General features: G+C 35.4%; 1 protein-coding gene across 3 annotated transcripts in view; it reads left to right on the forward strand.

Moving 5' to 3' along the window:
• The window catches only part of COL12A1 (collagen type XII alpha 1 chain), a 108,555-nt gene that overhangs the window by 18,973 nt on the left and 70,036 nt on the right, over nt 1-19,546 (forward strand). For 2 of the 3 annotated variants that reach the window (XM_079146436.1, XM_079146437.1), the window contains exons 9-14: nt 590-880; nt 1,077-1,679; nt 2,840-3,112; nt 5,568-5,840; nt 7,506-7,778; nt 16,315-16,587. The exons of the other annotated variant lie outside the window; for it this stretch is intronic. In XM_079146436.1, the coding sequence (XP_079002562.1) occupies nt 590-880; nt 1,077-1,679; nt 2,840-3,112; nt 5,568-5,840; nt 7,506-7,778; nt 16,315-16,587 (1,986 nt within the window). The remainder of the gene's footprint in view (nt 1-589; nt 881-1,076; nt 1,680-2,839; nt 3,113-5,567; nt 5,841-7,505; nt 7,779-16,314; nt 16,588-19,546) is intronic. 3 annotated transcript variants of the gene reach the window in all.

Below are 19,546 nucleotides of genomic sequence, written 5' to 3' on the forward strand. Positions count from 1 at the left end.
TATTTACAAGTCGATATGCATGTTATAAACTTATTTCACCTCTGGCTTGTGGTACTTTGAATGTAATTGAACTTTTTTTCTTACTTGGAATTAAATGGGATTAAAATTGTTTAAAATTAAAAGAACCTGCTAAGTGCTTTTTATTTCTTAGAATCATATATAGTAGCTTCTAAAGGTCAGTTTTCTCTTTAATGATATTATTAAAAGAGAAAAATTTTCTAATGAATTGTGTGAATCATTGCTTTAACAAATATTTATTGCCTGCTTTGAGATCCAAAATAAAGGTAATAGTTGAAATGCAAAAACCAGAATGGAAATCTTGGTTCCAGAGAAGAGTCAGGCACCAGGTGCCCTATCATTAATTTCTTTCAAGCACTTTTTAGTTCCCTAAAATTTTCAGAAATCTGACTAAAATCCAGGCACTAGTGACTACTGGTTTATAGGTACAGGTGAAATTAAGGGAGAAAGGGTCATGGACATAACCTCAACATTACTGTGAATAAGGAGAACTGAAGGTTCAAACCTAACCAACTAATCAGTAGAGGTGCATCTTCTTGTTATTAATCACTGTCTACTTTGAACCTTTTAGTTGTTGAACCTCCTTCAAACTTGGTTGCCATGGAAGTCTCATCAAAATATATTAAGCTAAGTTGGGATCCTTCTCCCAGTCCAGTGACTGGCTATAAAGTCCTCCTCACACCAATGGCTGCAGGAGGCCGACAACACGCTCTGAGTGTGGGGCCTCAGACGACCTTGCTCAATGTTCGTGACCTCTCAGCAGACACAGAATACCAGATCAGTGTTTCTGCCATGAAGGGACTGACATCCAGTGAAGCCATCTCAATAATGGAGAAGACTCAGCCAATGAAGGTTCAAGTGGGTAAGTGCATGCACCATTGGGTTTGGAACTTGTGAAGATCCATTTGACATTAAGCCCCACTTGTTCAGATTTGGTTTCAAGTAAAATAATTTGCAATAGTTTTCTTTGAAAGAAGCCTGCTAAGAAAGACAGATACTTATATTTAAGAATGAATTCATATTTTTTGAAATTTAATGTGCTTTCCTTCTCTTTACAGAATGCTCACGTGGTGTGGATATAAAAGCTGACATTGTGTTTTTGGTTGATGGCTCCTACAGCATTGGGATTGCAAACTTTGTTAAAGTTAGAGCATTTTTGGAAGTTCTTGCAAAAAGTTTTGAGATTTCACCAAATAGGGTCCAGATAAGTCTTGTCCAGTACAGTAGAGATCCTCACACCGAGTTCACTTTGAAAGAATTTACCAAAGTTGAAGATATAATTAGAGCAATAAACACTTTCCCCTACAGAGGAGGATCTACAAACACTGGCAAAGCAATGACTTATGTCAGAGAGAAAATATTTGTGCCTAACAAGGGTTCAAGAAGCAATGTACCAAAGGTTATGATTCTTATCACTGATGGGAAATCATCAGATGCTTTCAGAGATCCTGCCATAAAACTAAGGAATTCAGATGTTGAGATCTTTGCAGTTGGTGTGAAGGATGCCGTTCGTTCAGAATTGGAAGCTATTGCTTCTCCTCCTGCTGAGACCCACGTTTTCACAGTGGAAGATTTTGATGCTTTTCAGAGGATATCTTTTGAACTCACACAATCTATCTGCCTTAGAATTGAGCAAGAATTGGCAGCTATCAAGAAAAAAGGTATGTGGAATAGAAGTTATCTCTTCATGACCAAAGCTTTTTGGTTCTAAACCTATGGATGATAGGCTTCTTCAATTCTTTTTATGAATAGGAGAAAATAACTTACCTATATTACTGAAAACTACTGAACTTAGTTTATTTAGCTCTGAGCTCTGACTCCTGGTTATGGTTCACTTCTTTGTTGGTTATGCTCACCCATAAAAGTTGTGAGATGTTTTTGCTCCTAAATTCTTAAGTGGGGCTAGGAACCAGCTTTGTCTCACCTATTGGTCATAACCAATTAAACACCAATTTCTTGAGTGTTTATTATGTGCTGAATACTAAACCAGGTCCTTTGAACCAAAGGTGACTAAACATAGTCTGGACTTTTGAATTCTTTTTAGAAATTCACTTTCCTGGATAATTTTTGGGCCTCATTCCTCACATTTGGAGTTCCCTATCCTCTTTTTCTTCATTAATTTAAATTCTCTTTGAGTGTTAAGAGTCCCTTGCATCCCACCTTGCTTAAGTGTTCTAGTACTGGGATGCTCACTATTGCTTTCACTCACTTGGCATCCACATGTGCTGCCTTTATTTATTCATAATTATGCACTCGCTCATTTCTCCAGTTTGATGTATGTCCCCAGAGGGCAGGCGCTGTACATTAAGCATTGTCTCATCCTATGATTTAGTTTAAATGCTTAGTTTAATAAATGTCTTTTTTAAGGAAAATTTTTTTCTTAGTTTCACTTTCAAATATCTACCTATCCACCACCAAAGGTTAATATCCAATTCCTGGGAATGAATGGGAAAATCACAATCGTTCTTTTTTAGCCTTGCTACTGCAGAAGTATTCCACACAGGAGGAGGGCTATTCTACTACTGCTTTGCCTTAAGAAGCTCAAAATTTGATTTTAACTAGGCATTTATATTACTCAGTATTATGGATGCTCAAGGCAAATCATCAGGACCTTCTTGTAAGGCTCTTAGCAAGGGGCCTTCTCTCAGTGGTTGTGTGTGAAATCAGTGTGTTGGCCTCAATAGCCACTCTCCCGAATTAACATAAGCCATTTAAGAAACATGAAGTCATTAGATCCTTTTTGTTTTATAAATTTTACAATTTTAAACTAAGTCAGCTCCTCCTCCTCCTCCTCCTCCTCCTTCTTCTTTTATTTTTGTAGCTTATGTGCCTCCAAAGAATATTAGTTTTTCTGAGGTGACGTCTTACAGTTTCAAAACCAACTGGTCTCCTGCTGGAGAAAATGTTTTTTCATATCACATCACATACAAGGAAGCTACTGGGGATAACGAGATCACGGTGGTGGAGCCAGCCTCAAGCACCAGTGTCGTTCTCAACAACCTGAAGCCAGAGACCCTGTACCTGGTCAATGTAACTGCGGAGTATGAGGATGGCTTCAGCATTCCCTCAGTTGGAGAGGAGACCACTGAAGAAGGTGTGATGGGGTTCCTTTCATAATTTGTCAGGGACTAGTCATTTATTGCAGAACACTGTTACAGTTATAACCACCTGCTTTATAATCCAGAATTGTGAACATATTTGTAAAATGTGGTATCTCTAAGATACAACTAGTCATAAATCTTTTTAGAAAGGGAAAAAACTTTCAAGTAAAAAACTGTATATTTGTTGTGATGAATTTGAGGAGAGACAGAATTGTTAATACTTGTGGAACTAACTTTCAGAATACCGCTTTTCCATCATTTTCTGTCCTACGTTTCAAATTTGAAATCCTTCTGCAATTACCTTATTTTGCTGATGGAGCTAACTGTAGCTACATATTACCACATATTTTTCTTTTTTAAAAATTATGGTGAAACATACATAACATAAAATTTATCATTTTAGCCATGTGAAGTGTACATTCCAGTGGCATTAAGCATGTTTATTTGTTGTGTTACCATCACCAACATCCATCTCCAGAATGTTCAGAATTGACACTCTGTAGCCTTTTAACTATAATCCCCCATTCCCTGATTCTCCCTGTCCCTGGAAACCACCACGCTGCTTTCTGTTTGTATGAATTTTTTTCACTCCAAGTGACTCATATGAGTAGAACCATATAGTATTTGTCCTTTTGCATCTGACTTATTCCACTTAGTACAATGTCCTCAAGATTCATCCACCCTGCAGCAGGAATCAGAATTTCCTTCCTTTTTGTGGGGGGGAGGAAGGAAGTGGGTACTGGGGTTTGAACTCAGGGGCCCTCTACTACTGGGCTGTTCCTCAGCCCTATTTTGTATTTTATTTAGAGGCAGGGTCTCCCTGAGTTGCTTAGCACCTTTCTTTTGCTGAGGCTGGCTTTGAATTCATGATCCTCTTGCCTCAGCCTCCCCAGCTGCTGGGATTATAGGCATGCACCACCGTGCCTGGCCAGGATTTCCTTTCTTTTAATACTGCTCCATTTATATATATGCCACGTTTGATATATTCATCCATTGATGGATATTCAGGTGGCTTACACCTTTTAGCTGTTGTGAATAAGGCTTCTATGAACATGGTTGTGCTAATTTTACCAATGCTTTAAGAAGTATTTGTTTATATGGGTCTACTGGGTAGAGCTGAACACTTTTTGATATAATATTGACATTTAAAGGGCACCAATGTTAGATTAGAAGATTAAGACAAGGCAATTAGTCTTAACATAAAGGCAGCGAATATTTGAAGAGCTGTCAGTGGTTCTCTATTTTGACTGGAGATAGATGGGAAAGAGCTCAAAGGCCAGCATGAAGAATTTACAATGGTTACAGAATATTTACTGATATAGCTGGCACACATTGCCACACTATTTTAATAAAAGCTAGAGAATTTTTTTTTCTCTGAAACTTTTAAAAAAAAATAAACTGTAGAAATAAATACATTAACTCCTCCAACAAACAGTTTTAGAGTAGAGGCGACTATATTCATATACATTCTAGATTTTGGCTGTAGGGCTATTACAACAGAATTTGGTAATGCCTTTCTAATTCTACTGTTTGTAGCAAAATCTAGGATGCAAATTTTCTTTCAACATTAGGGAAGTTTCTGATTGAATACTTTCATTAAGATAACACTTTCTGAGGTACTGCTATGTCTCAGATGCATTGCTAAATATTTTCCATGGATTATCTTGTTCAACCACTTCAATAATCCGATAAGTCATCCTGTTTTACTGCTGGGTAATGTGAAACTCACAGTTACGTATCTGTTAATCTTCAGAGCTAGGATTCAAACTCCTCAGTCTATCTGCCTCATTTGTTCTAACTAATTTAGTCTTTTTCCTTGCCATACAAAATGAATCATGGTTGTTTTAAGTCTGCCAACCATCATTTCTTTCTTTTCTTTTTTCCTCTTTGGATTGATCTATTGAGATGTTGAATTTTTAAGTTAGGTTCTAATTGGTAGGAAGATACAGGCATGTTTCTCTGTAGTGAACTGAGAACACAGTGACCTTGAGTTCACCCTTTCTCAATACGTTATCCATATGGACAGTTTGCCCCCTTGAACACATAGGTTATTTAACGTGTTTACTAGACATGAAACCAAATAATGCTCTCATTTGGGCTTAATGAAAATTTTATTGAAGACTGTGAGTCTATGTATGTTATCCATGTTGCAATTTAACTTCAAGCTTTAGATCTAACTAGTGTTCATTAAGTACCTGTCACGTGCTTGCTCCCTCATGTATATAGTCCAATTATTCTCCAAATCAAATGACTACAGATGAAGTTGGTTATGGGGTTGTTTCAGAATCTATTTATTCTGGCTAAATGCAGTAACCAGGATGTTTGTCCAAAAATTGCTTGTGGATTTAGTTAGAGAAATGCTATCATTTAATGTATAAAAGTTATTTTTTGTATTTTTCATATAAATTCAGCTAACTTTTTTTGAAAAAAAATTTATTTTTGTTTCAGTAAAAGGAGCACCTCGAAACCTAAAAGTGACAGATGAAACTACTGATAGTTTTAAAATTACCTGGACTCAAGCTCCAGGAAGAGTTTTAAGGTATCGAATTATATATAGACCAGTTACTAGTGGAGAAAGCAAAGAAGTCACCACCCCAGCCAACCAGAGGAGGAGAACACTGGAGAACCTGACTCCAGATACAAAGTATGAAGTATCTGTAATTCCTGAATATTTCTCAGGACCTGGCACTCCACTGACTGGAAATGCAGCCACCGAAGAAGGTAGAGGAAATATACTGATCAGATGATAACAGCTGTAATCTTACACTAAGGGGAAAGTTAACAATTTTCCAAATAACACTATGAGACATTTTGTCTCAGGGATCTGAATATATCAGACTGTATTTCTTTGAAATTGAAGTTATTCAAAATTTTGATTTACTCATGGTGTCACTTGTTTCAGTAGAACTTGAATGCTATATGATATGGTCTAAATATTCTTTTAAAATAATTTTATTAAATATTTTTATATAAATTGAAGGATGACTAGGGATTAAAAATCAAACTGCTTGTCACCATTAAAATAGATTACATTTTACTTCTTTGGGAAGATTTTAAAACATTAATTTGTTTTTATATAAATGGGATGGTTAGACTTCTGGGATCAATTCTGACATTTGTAAATAATTAGTGTTTAATATATATATTTCATTGAGAAAAATAAGGTATGCATAATCTTTATTTTATGCCTTATCCATGTAGTTTTTAATAGTAATAAAAATGCTAAGAACGTATTACCCAAATGAGCAGTTATTGAGCTCCTATTTGTAGTAGACTATATGCAAAGGTTTTTTGCATATTATCTTACGTAATTCTTGCATAGACTCTATGAAGGTACTGTTATTGGCCCAGTTTTAGAGGAAATGAGGCCAAAGGAACTAAATAATGACCCTGAGTCATGTAACTCATAAGTCATGAATCTGAGTTTGTGTACTTTGCTGCCATTCTTCAGAAGCTCCCAAGGAATGTCCACTACCGTACAGTGTGGCCTCTGTGTCACTCTCCCTCCCCCTACTGCCCTGCTCCCCTCCCTCCCTGTGCAGTCTAGCTCATTAGCTCTTTCTGAGGTAGCCCCATCTCCTTCCTTGTCCCTTCTTCCTCCTTTCTCTTCCTTCGGGAAGTCACTGTTTCATTTTTTTCTTTTTACTTGCTGGGAAGCTGGAATTCTTTGTGCTGGTCACCATGAAACAACCCAGTAACTCTTTATCTTTCTGTTTTCTTGAGTAAAACTGGCTAGGCACTATGTGCCCACTTGGTAACTGAATGCCTTGAGACTCTTCAGAGATGATGTGGCCAATCTACTGCAGTGAGGAGATGTCAGAGGCCATAGTTGAGAAGGGATGGGTGACCCCTCTCAACTATTCCCAAGCTGTACCAACCCTAGGTCTCAACTCGTTTCATTTCTTTTTTTCCTTAGGGACAGCATCCTTTTTATCACTTTTATCCTATTAGCATTATTTCCTGGATATTACCGTTAGATATTCATAGCCTTATACCAACAAATTGTACTGAAGACATCATGGAGGAGTTAAAGTCTACATTGTAATACTGATCAACATGGGTGCATTTTGTAAAGTTTTTTTTCCACTTTTAGGGAAAATTTAAGAAAAGTATTTTACATGAGATTCTAACATGAGAATTACATGGATTTACATGAAATATTTTAATCTGTCTAAATTCAGAAAAGGAATTGTATGTTATTTGCTTTGTTTCTACTAACATGTAGGTCCAGATTTAAAAATGCTTAAACTATTTGACTGGTAAACAGTTTAAATGACTAGTCTCACTGGGATATAAAGAACATACATATGTAAAGTGACTGAGTGTTTTTCAAGTCAATTTATTAAATAATTGTTTTTGATGTTGTTATTGTCATTTTTAATGAAGTTAGAGGGAATCCAAGAGACTTAAGAGTTTCTGACGCTACGACATCAACTATGAAGTTATCTTGGAGTGGTGCACCTGGAAAAGTCAAACATTACCTCGTCACTTACACCCCAGTGGCAGGAGGGGAGACTCAAGAGGTCACTGTGAGGGGAGATACAACCAATACCATGCTGAGGAGATTAAAGCAAGGGACACAGTATGCCTTATCTGTGACAGCTTTGTATGCCTCTGGGGCTGGAGATGCCCTTTTTGGAGAAGGAACAACACTGGAAGGTAATTCCTGTCATATTTAAATGAAAATCCTTGAACTTGTTTGTGATTCTGCATTTAGGAAGCTTAGCACTTTTTCAGAGAATGGAAATTTGTAATACTCTTTCTTAAAAGGAATCTATAATTGAAGATAAATAACCAGAAAATTGTCTGTTATTCAGAGATACAGAAAGTAAGAAACTGAAAAAAATTAAACTCTGATCAGGAAGAAGTGTCTTGGGGGAGCTGTCTGCATAGTAAGCCCTTAAAAATGTGTTTATAGTACCATGGGTTGGTTTAATGGAGATTAAAGGTGCAACATTCAGGGAGTGAAGGAGCCTTGGGAAATATCTATGGGTGAAGAGTATTTGAATTGCTGAAGGTTGTGCAGCTGGTTCTGTCAACCAGGTCCAGATAGGAGCCATTTTCTCTTTCTATAATGTGGCCTTCTCCTTTACCATGCATAAAAGCACTCATAATAGCTTGAGAAAGATGAGAACCCAGGTTTTTGTCTGTTTTCTAAGTGATTTCTAAACTTCAATTCCATGTTAGAAGTTCAGAGTTAATGCAATACTTAGTAAGAACTATCAGCAAAAATGTCTCTTTGGTCCTTTACATATTTCTTAGGGTCTTTTGAGTTATAATGGCAGCTTAGGTTTAACTCACCACAGCAACTAAATAAGTAGTGTAAGAGAGAACACAAATTCAAGTTAACCATGAAAATGGATTGCAATGCAAAGAAAAAGCATTATCACTAGGTGATTATAATGATGCTGTTTAGTAGTGTAGCTAACAAGCTTTCCTTTTTTTATCATCACATTTTATATTACTTATTTTAAATCATCATTGGAAGAAAATGAATCTGAACTATCTTTTGTGATGTAAAAATCGCAGTGATATTAGGCAAAACACCCATCAACTTTGATGGATTCAGGAGCTTGGAGGATTGTTTAAGTACTGGAATTGGCAGGGACAAAATCTACAATAAGTAATTCTGATTGGATGCTTTAAGATCTAGTCAGGAATTAAAAACAAATAAAAAATTTTTGAATCAAAATAACTGAGATCAAAAGTTTAATCCCATTAGTCCATGAAATCTGTTCTTAGAAGAGGATTTAAATATAAGACTACATACCAGTGTGTAAAGTCCTGATAACCAGAAGACTGACTGAACTGCTTAGCTGAGCAGCCTTCAATAAACTTATTACTCTTCCAAGCCTCAGTTTTTCCATCTATAAAAGGGGAATGATCATCCTCCATCCTTCCTCCCAGGAGTTATTATGGTAATAAAATGGGACAATGTTAAGTGAAACTCTTTGGGAATTGTAAAATACTATATGTATAGAAAATTCATCAAGAAGAAATAACTTACTAACTTTAGAACTGATATCTAAAAATAAAGTGCTAGTATTTCAGAGCTATTGTCTTCATGACAGCTTTCAAAATGAGAGGCAGAAATGGAGGTTGCCTTAACTACAGAGGCATAGACAACAGCATAAGCATGTGAACTCTATCTGGAGCAACATCCAGAATTTTGGAGAAGTTGGTCCTTCTTTTTTGACCTTTTGAAGATTTCTTTTTCATATGCTTTTTGTAAGTTTTTATAGATGTTCACTGGATTTTTTCAAAGGGTAAACTTTTGAGCTTTTTTTTAAAGAATAATTACAGATTGTTTATATTTGTGAAAAATTCTCCTTTAAATTATTTCAGTGTCTTGGAAATAATGTAATCCGTTTTCTTTTGGTTGACCTTTTAACCTTCTTATATTCATCGGTACTTTCTTTTAAAAATATATTCATGCTCAAACATTTTCTAATTCTAAAAATGAAGGTATTTTTGTCAAGAATAACATACTAAAAATCTTATATAATAAAATTCTCTTTTAAAAATTTACAACAAACATGTTCTGTTAGACTATAGTTTTTCTGGGCCAGATGTATGGTTAATTGTTTATGACTTTTTAACTTTGCATAAGTGGTATAGGTAGTCTAGCAACTTGTATTCATATTTGAGTGTATGCATACACATGTATACTTGGTATACATGTATTTCATCAGAAATTATCTCTATGGGATATACACAGGAAACAAAATAAAAATTAAACACTACAGTTTCTCATTTCTTGACATGGAAGAAAGCTAGATGATTTTCAAGTTTGCTTAAAAATATAGTTAATTTATTACTCATTTTGTAATAATAAAAATTATTTTGCATTTACACTAGATCTCCTTACTGCAATGAAAGATTACAAAAAAAAAAGAATGCTGCCAGCCTGATTTTATGAACATATTTGTCCCATTGCATTATGTGTGGTAAACTTGACAAATATGTGAAAGCTTAGTTGTGACTAAATTAAAATAATAGAAGACTTTTGCCCCTGGTTATTCCATTTCATTTTATTATATTAACTCAGCCAAATCCACATACCATATACAGGAATAGGATATGATGGTAAATGCAGGGAGTGGAAAGCCCAGAAACAGAGCCAGGTAACTGCTTTTGAGGGCTGCTGTTTTTCTAATCTGTTTTTCTCCTGGAAGAGGAGGTGGTAAGAGCAGACCTTGAAGGAATGTTTCTTCTATCCAGAGGCATGGAGGCAACTGTAAGAGCTTTCTGTAGGTTGAAAATTGTGTAGATTACCTCAAGTGCATTGTGGCTTTCAATTAAAAAAACAAGAAAGCATTTAAAAAAATAGTTACTATAACCTACAATCACCCTTAACTTGAATCTGTTTCTTAGTATTTTGTTATTATTTTTTTTAAATGCAGCTGATGATCAGAAAATTCCCCTGTCTCTGGAAGAGAGATTTATTAACATTGGCATTGGGGAAGTTCATGGTTGGCTCTAGTATTATATGCAATAGAATCACAAAGGCAGAGTTTATTACTATTTCAGATCCAACTTCAGAGGAATTTGAGCACAAACCACTAGGTTTGATTTACATTTTTTTTACCCTTGTTGTTGTTGTTAAAGCAGATAGGCTTATGTAGTTACTAAAACAGTTATACGTGTAAGTGCACTTTAGATATGGATAGACCCTTGTCGTTACTGTTAATATTTAAGAGGAAAACCTACTTTTATAAATCTCTAGATGAATAGTGTTCATTTTTATTCAGAGATTTACCACAAATGAATGAAGATATCAGTTAGGAAATAATATGGTTCTTTTAAAAAATTTCTGAGTGTTGTTTTTCTGGCTATGGAAAATATGACTTTTCAGAATTTTCTTTGTTTCAGTTGCTATAGCAACCTGCCAATGCCCTAGACATGAATGACTTCCTACAAATCAAACCAAACTCAGCTGACATTTTGTTGCAATGAGGTTTTTAGCACATCACAGGAATACTGCATGATGTTGAGTAACATGAGGCTTCTCTAAGAGCAACTAACAAAGCCTCTATGTTTCCCCAGATTTACTGCTGTCTCATAATTTGAAAAATCATACATTCTGGGCCTAACAACTCTGATGTTGCCAGGGAACTTTAGACAATTACAGGACAGTAATTCACAGTTCCTTTTCTGTGAATTAATTGTTGATCAGAGAAAAATCTGATCTATAGAAGTTTTTTTTTTGTTTGCTTGTGCAGGCTCTGAAGTTGAATTATAATTTAATGGTTAAGAGGTCTTTAAGAACTACGTATTACTTGAAGTGACTAAGTTAACTTATTGACAGTGAACTTTGTCCTTTGGAATCGTGGCTCTAGTTCATTGGTTGTAAATCAAGTGTATTTCCACATGAACGTTATCCAGAAGCAGGTCTTCTGCATTCTGCTGTGGAAAGTTGGATGGCTTTTGAGCTGAGTTCTAACGGAAAAGACAAATTGATTTAGAAAAGAGTTTACATTACATTTTCAATTTAACTTCTATTTTTGAAAGTGGTATGTGAAACTCAGTGAAAGCTGGCTGGAATAATCTATAAGATGATATATAGTTTCATTTTGTAATGATTAATTTTTCAGTTATCATTGGCTAATTTGTATTATAATTACATTTGAGTTGGATGTTAACTTGCTTTTCAGAAAGCAAATGGAAAAGGACTAAGGAAATATATGAAAGTTACTTAAATGAAGTATTAATTCTTTGGTATGGTATACGGAAACAAAAGTGTGCAAATCAACCCCTTGTGGATGTGCAGATCATGGAAAAATATACCTGTCTGAATTACTTCCAACAGCAGCAGTAGTCATGAGAAAAATGCTTTTGAATATATATGTGAATGTGTTTTATAATCAGGACAGAAATGCTGAGTGCCACAATTTCAAAACCTGATAGAATTTAATACCTTAAACTAATATCATGACAGGAATGTATTGTTATTCCTTGCACTTACACTGATACATACGCTGGTGTATGGGAAGACTATTGAGATGGAATCAAAGGAATAGGAAGGGTGCATACCATCGTTACAGAAGATGACTTGTTTGAAATAATCGCCAGAAATTCTATTTTGAGATAAACATAAGGTAGGAAACACGGGCATGTCATTCAGAACAGAAGAAAGTAAACACTATGAAGCTAAATATTATCGAAAAAAATGTCACTTGGGTTAAGAAAAAACAAAAGCAAAAACTGAATCAACCCCAGCACCATAAAACATAGATTTGAGGAACTCAGGGAGGGAATTAGGGAGCCACTGCTGGAGCAGAAGTGGGTCTAGGCTCAGGGAAAGGTAGTGGTAAAGGGGCAGAAAGTCTGCTAGAGTTGGCTTATGCTCACTACTCCTGCTACTGTGCCTTGCCCGCCTTCCTTCCTTCCTTCCTCCCTCCCTCCCTCCCTCCCTCCCTTCCTTCCTTCCTTCCTTCCTTCCTTCCTTCCTTCCTTCCTTCCTTCCTTCCTTCCTTCCTTCCTTCCTTCCTTCGATTGAATCCAGGGTCTCGCTGAGTTGGAGGCTGACTTTGAATTCGTAATCCTCTTGCCTCAGCCTCCTGAGCTGCTGGGATTACAGGCGTGTGCCATGTGCCACTGTGCCCAGCTGTGCCTTGCCCTCTTGAGGAACAGTAATCTTTTCTGGAGACAGGGTAGAGACTGGACTTCTAACTTGACTTCCTTTCCCCCTCTCGCCTATAAGGTAAAAAAGAACTCTTTCCCAAACTCAGTCTAAGCAAACTAAACCAAAAGAAGCCAAATAATCTCTTCCTGTAGTTACTAATGTATGGAGTTCTTTAGATTGAAGACAAAACCTACAACATAGTGAATCAAGCAAATGCCTGGCTGTGTTCCACTTTTGCTGAACCTCATTCACATATGAAAATGTGATTAACTCTTCTATAACACACGTGTTTGAGAGCCATTCCCTTTCAAGATAGTACAGAGGGAGAAGGGAGGGGTGAACTTCCAATGTATTTTATGGGATAGAAAGGATGCAGTGAGGAGCTTAAATAATTTCTCCATTACCCAGTGTCATACGATATGTGAACCATCAACAGTCCTACAGAGAATCACCATGACCAACGTTTGGACCAGTTTTGTTTTCTCCGCCCTTTGTGAAAAGCTAGCCCCTTTCTAATTGAAAGTGTGAGGGCTCTGTCCCCCACTGACCAACCATACCTTCCAAGTAAATGCTTCTCTAGGCTAAAGAGAGAAACAGTAGGAAGAAAAGGAGAGGGAAAATTAGAGATGGGGAAAGAATAAAGAATGATAGATTAATTAGAACCACAGGACAGATTTTAAAGATTTCTAGAAAGCATCAGCACTTAGCCCTGGATATTCTGATTTAATGCATAAGTACAGGGTAGAGCCTTTGGTTCTCCAGGCTGTTCTATATATCTGATCATGTACAGTCCAGTTATTTTGTTGCTGAGGATCCAGGGCCCCAGGAACAGGCATAGTCTGCTGTTGGTCCACTCAGTTCTTTGTATACCTAGCCCCAAGACCAGCTTGACCACTTGCCAGCCTGCATCCTGCCAACTGTGCCACAGGGTGCTTATAATTGCTTCATTCTTTTGGTAATCTAATGTTTGGCTGAGCCAAGATTCCATTTTTAAAAACTTGAAGGTTCGTAGATCTGATAAAACTTATGTATCATGAATATGTAACTTTCTCCATATTTGTGGGCTTAAGACAACAAAATACTCAGCCCTCCTGCTTTTGTGGAGGAAAAAATTAATGTCTGAGAATAGTATGAACCAATGTTTAGAAATATTTTTTTTTTAATGAAGCTGACTGATTGACCCAGGAAACCCATGTGGAGGAATTGTCTTTTAAATCCCGGCTTCTGAATAGAAGTATCTTTCACCTTTCTTTGAAGTCTGTGTTTCTTTTTCACTAACATGAAGTGGTAATATTCTTGCCTACAACTAATGCGTTTGCACTCCACAGGCAGAAACTATGACTTTTTAGAGAATTTTTTTTTCTGTGATTGAGAACTTACTCAGTGTTCACTAAAATTAATGTCTTGACATTCATGAGAACTCAAATATGTTTTTTTGGTTGATATTTCATTTGCATCTTAAAAAGTGCTCTTGCAGGTTATCTTTAAGACATTGATAAACTTGGCAAAGGTCTTTATTGCAATTTTACTAATTTTTTTCTGGCTTTATAAGTATTGATAGTGTAGAAATAGTTGGTTAAAATCCATGAGGAGACTTGTCTAGTGATGTGAGATCCTTTTGTTTTAAGCTCAGAAATGTCTTTGTGAATATATTTTTGCTTCAGCCATAATTCTCTTCCTATTATTATTATTTTTTCTCACAGTGAAATCATTAACTTGTGTTTGTGTTTGTGAGATGTCTGTTGTCATGGAAACAAACCAATGTCACAAATTCAGTGCTGTAAAAAGCAGGGAGAAAAACAGGCTGAGAAGCACAACCTTTAAGAAAAGTAGAAGCTAAAGTTATTGTTTGTAAATTACCCCAGTATTAATTTGGAACAGAGTTCCCACATTCTAACTAACTTTGTCTTATATTTTATGGAATGCTATTAATGCAGTATTTAGCTTATTTAAACTCAAGATCACTTTCAAGAATGGTCATTCCATAACAGCCATTTCTGACTGCAATTTAGGAAATTTAGAAAGAGGCATATATGGAAAACTGGCATATATGAAACAAAAGGAAAAAAAAAAACGTTTTGCACATTTGAAACTTAGAGACTAGTTTTTGGAATACCAATGATCAAAATAAATAACGGACAAAACCCCCAATAACTGAACCAAACAAAACAAATGAAACAAAGTACTTGAAAAAGCACTTTTATCTTCCTGTAGGTAGAAAAGATATAAAGCTGTGTAGCCACTGAAGTAGCAAATACAATAAAGAAGACTCTCAAATGAAAATGAGCCTTAAGCACTTGGGGGAGAAAGTCAGTGTGTTCTTGAAAATAAGTATTCTTGCAGTAAAATATGTAACTAATTTCCTTCCAGAGATGAGATGTCCTGTCAGCAGTTAAAGTTATTTATAATAGAATTTTCCATTTAGGCTTGGGATCTGGTAGTCTGTTCAACTCCTGTTTTATTTATTTTTTCCCCTCCCAATTTAATGATATATGGTAGGTCTTTGTCTACTGATGTTACTTTTTTTGTTCATTGTTATCTTTATTTTTGTTGAAATTTATTTAATTATAGGTAGTTTTAATATACTGATTTTTACTCTTTGAATCAAATAAAATAATAGCTTCCATAATTCTTGTATGAGTATTGTATATTATTGGCATGAATATGCAACATACTGGCAAAGAGTGTGCTGAAGAAGCAGATAGTTTTATAATTATGTCACACAGTGGCACAAGTGTAGTAAAGGTAGCCAATATAAAGTGACCTGTATATTTATCTTACATTTAAAATATGGAGAACGAGAGTTTTATTGGAAGACATCTGTGCCTCCCATTAAATTGAGGTTTCCATATTTTTCCGTTTTTTTTTTTTTCATGAAAGAGCCAGAATTTAGTAGCAGACGTTTTTGATCGGCTAAAACAAGCGGTATATTTTATTTTGATGACTATTCACTTTTAAGTTTTCCAGCAGAATTGGTGGTTTTTTAACTTTATTAGGGTTAAGCTATATTGAAGTTTAGTTCTACTTTTTTTTTTTTTAACTCTATGAGCAAACAAAAATTTCTCCAGAACATGATTATTGGAATTAAACTTTGCAAGTGATATGAGATTGATGCAGTTATTGTTATCATACATTGAAACTGAGCTTATTTAAATTAAATCTGGGAGGAAAAGATCACGGAAGGAAATGAAGGTTTTTGTGAACAATGGGCTGTGTCAACAGATCGACTTAAATGTGACAAAATTTTGGGATTTAGATGCTTTAGTTTTCCTTTAGAAAAAATTGTAAGGCACCTGTTCCTTCAAATTTGGGTGATAGCCTTATCCTAGAAGTTTTTGCAGTCAGACTGGGCATGGTGAGTAAGGCTGATAAATAGGAATCAAATATAATTCTGAAGTTTTATTCCACCAATCTGCTCCACTCCAGGAAAAAAAGCTCAGAAAGGAGAAATGGGTAATTTTAGACAAGTTGAGTTTGTGTTCATCAAGTTAGGATGTCTGTCAGGATTAATGAATGTTCAAATATTTAATAGTCTTTTAAAAAATGATTTTCCTTTAATTTCTATCCTAGAACGTGGTTCTCCTCAAGATTTAGTTATTAAGGACATCACTGATACATCAGTTGGTGCTTATTGGACATCTGCTCCAGGAATGGTTCGAGGATACAGGGTCTCATGGAAATCTCTTTATGATGATGTTGAGGCTGGAGAGAAAAATGTTCCTGGTGATGCAATTCATACTGTGATAGAAAATCTGCAGCCAGAGACTAAATACAGAATTTCGGTCTTTGCAACTTACAGCAGTGGAGAAGGAGAACCTTTGACTGGAGATGCCACAACTGAATGTAGGTAACATCACAGGTGTGTTTGGGAGTGTGTTGGAGCTACCTAATAGCTATCAGCCCAAAGGACATGCAGTTTAACTTGAATTTTTTCTTCCTATGATAAAGAAGGACTGAACAGTTATGATCTTTAGAGAATGTGATTTAAATTCAGATTAGTTAATACATAAAAAATATGTCAGCCCAGCAGGGTGGTGCTTGCCTGTAATTCCAGTGATTTAGGAGGCTAAGGCAAAAGGATTGCAAGTTCAAGGTCAGCCTCAGCAATTTAAGAGAGACCCTGTCTCAAAATAAAAAGCTCTAGAGGTGAAGTTCAGTGGTAGGACACCTCTGGGTTCAATCCCCAGTACTGCAAAAAAAAAAAAAAGTCACATTTTGAAGTATCAAATCCCTTTCAACTACCTTTATTTACTCTCCTCCCCCACTTGTCCCTGATAAACTAGATAGGATACTCAACAGGAAAAAGATCAAGACCCCTGGAGACAGAATTCAGGCATATTTACAGTTCAATGATCTGGTTAAAGTTACTTAACCTTTGAATCTTGGTTTCCTAATGTGTAGAATGCAGATAATAAATCTTGTCTCTCAGAGTTGTCTTGAGGATAAAATGAAATATCAATGTACCAAGCACCAAGTATAGTGACTATTTATGTAGAAATAATTGATAAATAATGACTGACTATTGACATAATGATTTTCATATAATAAGACCAATCCTAGATTCTTTGCTTTATTCCTATTATGTTTGGTAAAGTTAAACCAAAAATCCACTCAGTTTTATGGTGGCTCTAACTCATTAGCATTATTTTTTTGTGAACAACTATGAATAATCTATCATCATTTATCATCACATGACTGGTTCAGGATGTGTCAAAATTTCTTAATTCTCTTTCCTAAAAAGTTATTTGTTTGATAATGATGTGCCAGAGTGGGTTAGTAGTTTTTACCAGTGTACCACTTTGGTGGGGGCTGTTAGGAATGGGGGAGGCTCTGTATGTGTGGGTGAGGGAAGGATACATGGGAATTTTTGTACTTTCTTTCTGATTTTGCTATGAAACTAAAACTGCTGTAAAGAATAAAATCTATCAAAAACAACCCAAAACAAACCCTAAACATGAACAACAAAAAATTCATTTGTTAAGCATGGCATTTGTAAGTTTTTGTAGGGGAAAAGAAAAATCTTTATTCCTTTTGTTTGGGGAGGATTTTAGGAACAGGGGAAAGAAATGGAACATCTTTGCATTTCCTTCTGTTAGAAAGAAGTAGAAGAATTTGGTGATTTTTCTGGCAAAGAGACAGGGAAGTGCCCTGAGGATTTTCAGTTAAGTCCTACATCCTGATTTAAAATTGTCTTTTAACTAAAATCTTTTGGTTTGAGTTGTCTGAGGAATTCATTTTCTTTTTATCACTGACAAACTCAATTGGATATGTTTAAATTTAAATTTGTCTAAATTAACCAGCTTTCAAAAAAAATCAAACTCCCTATAGGAAATATAAATATGTGTAAAGGCATATTTCTAAGATATTCTCATGATTGGTTTCAATGGTAGTAAATGAAATCTTGTGTCTGTAATAGATTGGCTGATGTATTTTAAGAAACTGGCAGAAATTCCTTCTCTATTTCTGGTGGAAATTCATTTGTTGTGAGAGAAGCCATATTGTAAATTCAGGCCAGATAATCACACAAAGAGCTAAACTTATTTGTAGAAATAAGATAAAATTCATATGGTTGAGAAATTATTAAGGACATTTAGAGGAATTCCTTTCCAAAAATTCTCCATTATGTCTTTTTCTAAAAGTATCCGAGCCTTCAGATAATTAAGTTTGAAAATCTCCACAAGGGATGTGATTTAGCCAAAAGCAAGTGTATTAGTGAAACGGTAAATGAGCTTTTGTGTCTTAGAAGATGAGCATCTGAGAACTTTATTGTATTTTTTGGCTCTTTTTTAAGGCTGGTGAAGAGAAAAGTCTTTTTTGAACTAGCAGCAGACTTGGAAGGAAGGAAACATTCATTTCTCAGAGTATACAAAACTGCTTAAATATCTAAGTAAATAGAAGACATGAACCTTTTTGGCTCTACTGTTGTTTTGTTGTGTGTTGCTTTGCTCTTTGAATATGAAATTTCTCTTAAGATCATAAAGATTCTTTGCCAATTTTGTTTTCTTCAGCTTAATCTCTTTCTATAAAAATGCTTATGACTTCTTGGATATGAAGGTATTAAATCTAAATTAAATGATCATGCTGTGAATTCTATGTATAAGAAAAGGAATTTTGTAGCTGGGTGTGGTGGTAAACACATACCTATATTTCCAGGGACATGGGAGGTCGAGGCAGGAGTATTCCAGGTTCAAGATCAACCTCAGCAACTTAACATGACCTTCTCTCAAAATAAAAATAAAAATGACGGGGGATCTAGTTCAGTGATAAAACAGTACTGGACTCAATCCCCAGTAAGCACACCCCACAAAAACCAAAAAATACAAAAGATGTTGTTGACTGCGCCTGTTTAGGGAATCTGTTTCTGATAAAGTAAATAACAATTGTGAAATATTAGTAAAAGATAATTTGATAAGTAATATTGGCTACAGATTGTACCAATAATAACATATAGTGCTTCCTAGAATACTAAGTATATACTAATTTATCTTTGGCCCTTGAGGTATTTTTATGTGTTAGGGTTTCCTATTCTTTTATGTTCATTGTCTTTCATGCATATGGCAATCACAAGGATAGTGTTAACCATAGTAACTCTTGTCTAGTCATTTATAGACTACAACTTCTTCTGAAAAGGCCTGAGTAAAATTTCTAACCCTGCATTCATGGCTTTTAGTATTCCCCATGGCATGGTTACTAGAGGAATTCCTTACAGATGAAAATATAATGAAAATTCTAAAACTTCATTTCCGGAAATGGATGTTTTCTTTACTGAAGTCTCCAGAATGCAAATAGGAAATCCCTGCAA

This window comes from Sciurus vulgaris (assembly GCF_902686455.1).
Source record: "Sciurus vulgaris genome assembly, chromosome: 7".
In the NCBI taxonomy this organism is placed as follows: domain Eukaryota; kingdom Metazoa; phylum Chordata; class Mammalia; order Rodentia; family Sciuridae; genus Sciurus; species Sciurus vulgaris.